The following is a 9,637-nucleotide window of genomic DNA, read 5'->3' as shown; positions in this document are numbered from 1 at the left end:
ACTTTAAGTCTTCAGGGTGGAACGGAACATTCTGGTGTGTTTTGTGAAACCATCTGATTAATCCTGTTAATCTGAGAGAATAAACCAGAATCCTGTTGATAAAAGCCGACGGAGACTCAGGATGCAGCTGTCCGGCTTGTCTCCTGATAAGACACTTCCCCTCTGGCTTCCACCGCAGAACCCAAACAAACCGGGACCTCCGCTGCACCACATGATGACCTCACAGCTGATCCAAGACCAGCCTGTTGGATTACAGACGTTTCTGCTGAGACTCTGAGGATAAAAGTCCGTTTCAGGGGCGATCCGGGTCTTCAGACATCACAGGTCGTCAGAAACGTGGAAAAAAATCTCTCAGTGAAAATCCGGAAGTTGATTTAAAGGGGCATTATGGAAGTGTGACAGCCAAAACATGTATAGAAATAATAAATGTCTTCTTCATACGTTCTCCTGCAATGCCCTGGTCCTGTAGAATGAGCCCTGGCATTTTTACTGTGATTGCCTGTTTTTCTGTAAAATCACAGAAAAAGAGAGATGCTCGGGTCGAGCAGGCTGCTTCACGCGCGTTCACGCTCAGGCATCGCCCGTAGCATTTGCTATCCGTAGCTTTAGCAGCAGAGAGAGAGGCAGTGCCACTTTGTCGCTGTTCCTAACGCCTAGTGACAAAGCTAGCTACATTTCTGAGGACCCTTAGCTACTTTCTGTAGAACTTTCTTCTAGATATTTCCTGCTAATTAGCAACAAAATAGCCATTTTCACTCCGAACCGTTCTTTGAACGTTGTTTCAGCTGTCATCAAGGATATAAATGTTACAGATACAATAGATGTCACTGGCGCTTTAGCTCACCTAGTAAGACATCAGACTCCTGTGCGGTAGACCTGGGTTTGATTCTGGGTGTGAACATAGTTTATTTAGAGTTTCTTTTTTACATTAATGGTATATTTTTTTACGGTAAGATGCCCAAATTTTTATTTGAGACTCGCTGAACGGCATTAAATTCACAGATAAAAAAGATGTGGGTTCAACTTTCATTTTGGAACAATTTTTCAAGCAAGGGAAGGGAATGATCTGAGCATGCAGGAGGACTGACCCATCTTAAACCTTTGTCGGCTGTGCTGAAGAGAAAGGTACAGAACCACATTATTTAATTAATTAGCTGCACGTTCTCCTGTCCTCTGTCCTCCAACACGCACGCACACACACACACACACACACACACACACACACACGCACACACACACACACACACACACACACACACACACAGGACTGTCTCAGCTGTTATTTTCGTTAAGGAGTGTGCACGTACAGCATGCGCGCCTCGTGCACGAGCCTACTATTGAAGCTGCCATGACACTTTTGGCCTGAGGGGGCAATCGCGAGCATAAAAATTCAAAACTCCGTAAAGTCCCTTTAAATATTAATAAAAGGTGTCATTTGGATTTTTCGCTGTTAAATGCGTCAATCAACAATAAACTGAGCTGCACTTGGTTAGAGCTTGACACACGAGAAAAGGGGCGGGACTTAGGACACATTATTCAATAGCTGAAGGAGGTGGGGGGGGGGCTTCAGGTGTTAGATCAGGTAAGATGTGAACCTAACTTCTGGAGGCTGCTGTGAAAAAGACATCTGTTTTATGAGGGACTGTGGACATAAGACACTTAGGACTTTAATTGCACCCTTGAGGACATAAAAAGGCAGTTTTTGTTTGGAGACGTTCTTTCCCCTCAGTGATACGAGGCTTCAGTCGGCTGGACATCATTTTGCATTTCTGACTGGTTTAGTGTCCACAGCTATGGCGGCGTCCCTGATCGGCATACATCATAGGAGTCACATGACTCCGAGTTCGTCATGTCCCATCCACGAGACAAATTCATGGACTAAAACACACCGCTGATAAAAAACGGTCAGTAAAGGGCTTGTGAAGCACGCGCACACACACACACACACACTGACCTTCACCCCCAGGCCAGCGGGGGTGAGCTGCTGGTTGTTGCGCTCGTTCAGACCGTCCTCCCCCATCAGAGAGGTGAGGTGCTGCAGACAGTCGGTGTGACCCTGAGAGGCGGCGATGTGCAGCAGGTTGTTCCTGTCCTCGTCTCTGATCAGCTCCAGGTTGTCCGCCGCCAGGTGAGGCTGGGGGGGGGGGGGCAAATGATGTTTCACATTTCCAATAAACAAGAAGATAAGTGAGGAGGAGGAGGAGGTGACGAAGACCCAAACCCACCAGCAGGGAGATCTGCCCCTCCCTGACGATGTTGATGATGTTCTGGCTCTTCTTGGTCTCCTCGTCCACCTCCCCCCTGGACCCTCCTGCTGCGGGGGTCCGGGTCTTGGAGCCGTCCTGCCTGGCTGAGCTGCAGCCTGGCAGAGGGAACATCAGCCCACCGGGAGGTTCCGCTGCTGGTCTCTGGCTCTGGGAGTCCGGGAAAACCCGAGCGGACAGCAGCTTGTCTGCAAACAGAACCGCTCTGGTCAGGAGGCTCACTGGGAGGTCAGGAAGAGAGAAGAGGAGAACTTTACAAGTCAGACCTGCGTCGGTGAAGGAGGAGAGGGATGAGGAGCAGCTGAGGAGACCCGAGGAGCTCGGCTCCGGTTGGAAGCCTCCTCCACCGGGGGAGCGATGCAGGTGATGGAGGTCCGGATCCATGGACTTGGACTTCCTCAGATCCGACCACTTGACCGGAGACAGAACACAGTACTGCAGGGACAGAACAGATGGGTTCCTTAGAGAGGCGGGACACCTGGGACAGGTGGGAGACAGCGGAGGACATGTCCGACTCACTGGCGCCTGTGAGCTGCTGCTCAGACTCAGAGGTTCCTTGTGGAGCAGAGCCGAGCCCGTGGGCCCGCCGCTCCGGTTCCGCTCCAGGGTTCCCCCGCCCACCGAGCGCTTGTCGTGGGGGACGCGGGGCAGCGTGGACATCTGCTGACTGGACTTGATATAAGGCACATCCAGGATCTCGTCCATGTCCAGATCGTAGTGTTCCAGCTCCCCGAACAGAACCTGCGGGCCCACGCCACCGCCCTTCCCCTTCCCTCTGGAGCCGTCGGAGGACGAGGACGCGTACGTCTGCTTGTCAGAGACAGGGTCATCCTTCCCGACCTCGCTCTGCTCCCCCAGAACCAGCCCCTGGTTCTGGACCTTCCTGTCCAAGTCCGAGTCTGTGGTCTCCGGCTGGTGCTTGAGGGGGGACACCCTCTTCACCGGTCGGAACTTACTGTGGACCTCAGCGAGTCCTCCGCCGCTGTGGGAGGAGACGCCGCGGCTCCAGGTGATGGCCGGAGCTGCAGGGGGGGACAAAAGCATCTTACAGCAGCGTAAATTCCTGATCCAGTCCTCGGATTATCCCGGTTCCATTCCCAGCAGCCAGACCCAGCGTGGATCGGTCTGACTGCTGGGAAGCAGAACGTCCACACGAGACGGATACATCTGGAACATTTGACAGAGAAAGAGGAGAAACGTGGTTTTGTTACCGGGTCTCTCCTCGGCCGGACCATCGCTCCTTCTGGACAGCTCTGGGATGCTCTTCAGAGACGAGACGGAATACTGAAAACACAAACTGGGTGTGATCTGGTTGTTTCTGCGTGAGGCGTGAGAAGTGCAGATCTGACACGAACCACTGGATCATCAGAGAAGTCGATCTCATCCAGGTCCAGGTACTCAGGAGCCTCCATCTTCACACCGCATCATCAGCCTCCTGACCAGCTGCAGACGACAGAAACGCTCTCAGAAATCCCTCCATTCCAGACAATCCCAATCCCAGATCCCAGACAAACACACGGCCGGCTGCTCCGATACCATCAGTGGGAATAAAACACCGGAAGTGGCGGCAGGAAGCCGACCACAGTCCTGCTAAAACGTGCCTTATCGTGGTTTTCCGACCCAGACTGTAGAAAGGAAGTTATGGGAATATTCATTAATGTAGGTTGGATTAGCATAATTCCCTATAATAATAATAATAATAATAATGATAATAATAATAATAATAATAATAATAATAATAAAAAACTTCCCCAACAGCTCAGATCTAAAACTGTCTGAAGCTCCAGGCCGACGACAGCCCAAAGCTGCAGGGATCAAAGGGAACAAATAGCCGGATAATCAGGATTAATCTGGGATTAACGCGACTCACATGCAGCCTGACCCGACACCTGACCAGCCTGAACCCGACCCAGAAGAACCAATGCCAGACTTTTACCGTTTGGTCTAATAAACACACCGAAATCCGTCTCCAAGGTCAGTAATCTGATTACTCAGAGGCTGAAGTTAGTTACCACACCTGCTCCCGGTTGAGTTCGGAGCCGGAGTCTTCCAGAGACACCAGCTGGCGACTAAACCGTACCGGTGGGCGGAGCTGCGCGACGTTACGTTTGAGCGCCGCCGTCGTCACGCCGCTTTGATGTCGGACTCTTCTCTTCTAACATCGCAGGTTCCTGGTAGGTCGCAATCCACCAATCGTAATCCTTCTCTTACTCAGACTGCCAGCAGACATCAGTGGTAACGTGCGATTTAGCCGTTTTCTAAAAATCAACATCATACCGTGCCGTGATTGGTTCCAGCCAGACACGCCAGAACAGGAGGAGGCACTTCTGACCTATCCACCATTATTTACCTGAGCAGGTGTGTGTGTGTGTGTGTGTGTGGGTGGGTGGTTAGGGTTAACCCTAATCCTGTAACCTCCTGGATTAGCTTAAGCTAATTTCAGGATGCTAACAGAGAATACGGCGAAAACCTTGTAGGATAGATGCATTTGAAGGGATTTGGAAGGATTTCGTTAGTTTGATTTGTTGGATTGTGGACACAAGACCTGATGTGGACAAACTAGTTTACTGGAGGACATTATTTGGACCTTTGTGGACGTAACCCAACCATTTTGTTAGAGATGGCTCTGTTCTGTCACTGATGAGGCTTCGAACGTTCAGCTGGACGTTGCTCTGCACTACCGACTGATTTGGCCCAGGGGAACGTCATTTACCTCCCGTGGAACGTAAAAGGCAGACAGGTTGATTATCCACGCGGCGGCTGCAGAAGTTGAGGTGATATTCTACTGATCTGTGAGTGAAAGCTCGTGCAGCTCTACTGGTGAGAGTCTGCACATCATCGGAGTCCGGCGGCCGAGTTGTGACATCGTCACAAACCAAGCCCCCACAACGCGGCTCTAAAATTGAGGCAAACGCGGAAATGAAATAAATTGCAGTTCCACCCTCATCCACTAGGGGCTGGTGTCAGAAGCGAGCAAATCCTCATTGACTCCCATGTTAAAAATACCAATTTCACAGCAGAAATAAACATGTTTACAGCCTGGTACCAAAACATGTTTTTGGTTTAAATGATCTAGTTTACACTCATGACAACTCTGAGGGGGGTGAATGTTTTTCTCACTCTTCTGTTTAAGTGTATTAAAAGCCTAAAATTCTGTATAATTAATGAGCATCAGACCCACGTGACCACAGAGCTAGCTCCGTGGAAAGGCCTCAGTAGAGCCTTGGTCTGGCCTGGAAACTGCTCCGGGATTTTGAGTCTCTGTGTGTGTGTATTCTTGTTTGGATATTTTTGTGCAATTGTTGGACAAAATAACTTGCTGTGGCATTAATTGCACTAATAGAGCGTCCAAGGAGTCTCCACTTCATTTTTTTCTGTAAGTAAAATTATATTTATGTATTTTAGGTCACTGCCGAGCTGAACTTAGATTTTAACATGTACTGTTTAACCATGAAATTTAAATGTAATAGGGTAAAACCCAGTGCATTTAACATAATGCTGCACTTTAGAAAATGGGTTGAAATATAACATGTTGGTGGAGCTGGGTTCCCACTATCGGCTTGTGGAGCTCTCGGGAGACCGATGTTTTACACCCGTTCTCCCCTCCCCGCAGCTCGGCGCATCTCTGTCTGATCGCGGCTTCTGACTGCTGCGCGGGCTGACGGCTTGTGGAGCTCTGGGATGGAAACCTTTCCACCCGGTTTTACCCAGCGGTCAGCCTGGCGTATCTCTGACTCAGAAGCTCTGGTGTTGTGCACAGTTAACTCCGGTTGTAGCTAGGTTGCTACCTCCGTTAGCTTAGCTCCCACCTCCGCGTTAGCTTTGGGTTAGCCAGGGTTAGCTTGTAGCTAGTTCGACCGGGTGTCGTCAGTTGATCCCAGCCTTACAGCCTCACCCTCAGCTCCACCTCTCTTCCCTTTTATGGAATTGTCTGGGCTTGACGGAACCTGTGACACGGTCAAAATGGCGGTGGTGGCCACCTCCCATTTGGCCTCAAAAACGTGTTATTGGAGCCTATGGAAAGGAGATGTCCAGTATATTTAGTCGATGTCACAAACCCAAAGGACCTGACACCAGCGTGGAGTTTATAGGATCATAGATGGAGACTTCATCTCTGTGTGTGTGTGTGTGTGTGTGTGTGTGTGTGTGTCACAGAAACCACATTGCTGACTGATTAATGACCAGCATCAGAGCTAAATGCAGCTCCAACATGCTGACTGCTCAGACCTCCGTCATCAGGTGGAGGAGCTCCAATAAGATCCAGATGTTCCGTAGGAGTAGATCAGAGGATCTGCTGACCGGAGATCTGTGATCCGAAACCCGCCTCCTGCTGGACGACCAGCTGTTTGATCCTGGTTTATAGCAGACTAACAGCGTTCTCCTACAGAGGTCAGAGGTCGCTGCTTCCTGGTAAAAGTTCCCTCTTTTCCAAAAGGATCAACAGGAATGTTCCAGAGTTATTAAACCAGTGGGTTCCAACGGTCAGACAGATAAAAACAACTTCTGGTTTGGTCAGAAAACAACTATTTTCTAACTTCAAGTGTTTTCTGGCCACAGAACAAAAACAAACTTTCATGGATTCAAATAAACAATTCCAGAGACGGCCGCGGGACGTTCCGAGAGCAGCAGACTGAACGAGTCCAGCTGTTCCTGCGTGGGAGCGACCGCAAAACGACGGCGGCCAAAATAAAACACGAAAACCATCTAAGTGCAGCTTGGAGACGTAAACGTCTGTGATACCAGCAGCGTGGGTCCCAGGCAGCAGAGAGAGAGAGCAACAGCTGATCTAGAGGTTTTATCGTAGCAACAGGATCTCTTCACTGACTTTATTAAAACAAAAAATTTTCTTTACATTTATTCCTTTTTTTACTTTTCAGTTTTTTTAATGTTTTCCTCTTAAAAGTTTTTCTCTCTTTTATATCGACTGTTGCTCATTTGCTACATTTTGTTAATTAACTTTAAAAAACTTTTTCAAATTTTTGTTTGCATTAAAGGGACTTTACGGAGTTTTGTATTTTATGCTCGTGATTGCCCCCTCAGGCCAAAAGCGTAACGGCAGCTTCCATAGTAGGCTCGTGCACGAGGCGCGCATGCTGTACGTGCACACTCCTTAACGAAAATAACAGCTGAGACAGTCCCGTGTGTGTGTGTGTGTGTGTGTGGGGGGGGGGGGGGGCCCGGAGGACAGAGGACAGGAGAATGCACAGCTAATTAATTAAATAATTTGGTTCTGTACCTTTCTCTTCAGCACAGCCGACAAAGGTTTATGATGGGTCAGTCCTCCTGCATGCTCAGATCATTCCCTTCCCTTGCTTGAAAAATTGTTCCAAAATGAAAGTTGAACCCACATCTTTTTTATCTGTGAATTCAATGCCGTTCGGCGAGTCTCAAATAAAAATTTGGGCATCTTACTGTAAAAAAAAATACCATTAATGTAAAAAAGAAACTCTAAATAAACTATGTTCACATCCAGAATCAAACCCAGGTCTTCTGCACGAGAGTCCAACGTCTTACTAGGTGAGCTAAAGCACCAGTGACATTTTCTGTATCTGTAACATTTATATCCTTGATGACAGCTGAAACAACGTTCAAAGAACGGTTCGGAGTGAAAATGGCTATTTTGTTGCTAATTTGCAGGAAATATCTAGAAGAAAGTTCTACAGAAAGTAGCTAAGGATCCTCAGAAATGTAGCTAGCTTTGTCACTAGGCGTTAGGAACAGCGACAAAGTGGCACTGCCTCTCTCTCTGCTGCTAAAGCTACGGATAGCAAATGCTACGGGCGATGCCTGAGCGTGAACGCGCATGAAGCAGCCTGCTCGACCCGAGCATCTCTCTTTTTCTGTGATTTTACAGAAAAACAGGCAATCACAGTAAAAATGCCAGGGCTCATTCTACAGGACCAGGGCATCGCAGGAGAATGTATGAAGAAGACATTTATTATTTCTATACATGTTTTGGCTGTCACACTTCCATAAAGCCCCTTTAATGCTTATTAACTGTTTTGTTATTTAAAAAAACTTCAGGCTGTTTTTCTCTCAGACTTCAGCTGAAACACAGACACACTTTTCTGAGGAAATCCTTTGGTGCCAAACGGGAATAATAATAATTAATAATTTTTTGCCACTAGGAATAAAGATAATCGATGAGATAAAGCTGATGTAAGCTGAAGGTGAAAAGCTGGAGTAAAAAGGAAGAAAAAGCAGATTTCTGGGATTTTTACTTGAAAACACAGTTATTTAGGCTTTTATTTTGATAATCTTGTCAATAATTCTCTGACTGAGTGAATAAAAAACAATCAATAAATACCATTTTGAAAAGGTTACATCAGAAAAACAACAATAACAGTAAAAATTAAATGGAATGAAAATGTTTGTGATGCTTGTTATTTCTTTATTTAAATTAAATTACAGAATATGGAACGATCGGCTCTGATGGGTTGATTTATTTTAAAAAACTTACACCTGACACCTGAAGGAGAATTTTATGTGATTTTACCTTCATCTTTAACAAATAAATAAATATTAGTTAGCTGGTTGGTTGGTAACAGGATGAGTAGTAAACGGTAATGATATCAAAGAAAGATTCTGCTTTTTTCTGTGATAAAACTGTTTTTTAGACAACACAGGCAGAAAAACGCCTCCAGACTGGCTGATTAAAGCCTACTTTTATATTTTTGCAGCTGAAGACTAAAACAAGATCCCTTCTGACCCGTTCCTCTGCTGACAGTTGATCTAATCCAGGAATAATCCCGATTCCTGCTCCTCGGGCAGCAGCAGCAGGGTCATTAGCGTCAGGCTAAAGATGCTAACAGGCCAACGGGCTAACCGGGCAGGCGGCAACAGAAGCGGGTTAAATAGCACCTGGAGTGGAAACGCGGTTCGGTTCGGACACAGGTTCGGTTCTGAGAGGCGGTACCTGATTGAAGTCAGAGAGGAGCCGGAGGAATGACCCGGTTGGGGGACGACTGGGGGAGCCAGCGGAGCCGCTAGCCGGAGAAATTCTTGTAACCAGCTGTTTTTTTTCCTGCTGTCGCCGCGAAGTCCTGAAAAGCACAAAGACCCGGAGATAGGAGGAGGAGACAGGAGACAGGAGGGCTCACTCTGCTCACTTCTCACAGAGCTTTCTGTTAGCGCAAATAAAGTGTTTAAAACGTAAATAAATACCACCAGCAAAGTACCCTAAACTAAAATATAATAATAACGAATAGAATAGAATAGAATTTATTGACCCCACGCAGGGGAAAGCCACTTGCTTCAGCGACACATACACGTCGAGAAACGAAAATTTTAAATAATAAGATTGCAAGTAAACACACAACGGCAGTAAGCTATTATTGTAACCTTCAACCACTAAAAACAACAAATAAAAAGGA

At 47.3% G+C, this 9,637-nt stretch overlaps 1 protein-coding gene across 1 annotated transcript in view; it reads right to left on the bottom strand.

Annotated features, from left to right (window-relative positions):
- The window catches only part of sncaip (synuclein, alpha interacting protein), a 12,892-nt gene extending 3,579 nt beyond the window's left edge, over positions 1-9,313 (bottom strand). The window contains exons 1-7 of the mRNA XM_015960310.3: positions 9,181-9,313; positions 3,620-3,707; positions 3,476-3,548; positions 2,784-3,286; positions 2,531-2,699; positions 2,226-2,452; positions 1,955-2,134 (exon numbers count right to left, since the gene is read on the bottom strand). Of these exons, the coding sequence (XP_015815796.3) occupies positions 1,955-2,134; positions 2,226-2,452; positions 2,531-2,699; positions 2,784-3,286; positions 3,476-3,548; positions 3,620-3,676 (1,209 nt within the window). The 5' untranslated portion in view covers positions 3,677-3,707; positions 9,181-9,313. The remainder of the gene's footprint in view (positions 1-1,954; positions 2,135-2,225; positions 2,453-2,530; positions 2,700-2,783; positions 3,287-3,475; positions 3,549-3,619; positions 3,708-9,180) is intronic.
- Positions 9,314-9,637: the final 324 nt, after the last annotated feature.

This window comes from Nothobranchius furzeri, chromosome 10, assembly GCF_043380555.1.
Source record: "Nothobranchius furzeri strain GRZ-AD chromosome 10, NfurGRZ-RIMD1, whole genome shotgun sequence".
In the NCBI taxonomy this organism is placed as follows: Eukaryota; Metazoa; Chordata; class Actinopteri; order Cyprinodontiformes; family Nothobranchiidae; genus Nothobranchius; species Nothobranchius furzeri.
This window is presented reverse-complemented; position numbering and strand designations above follow the sequence as displayed.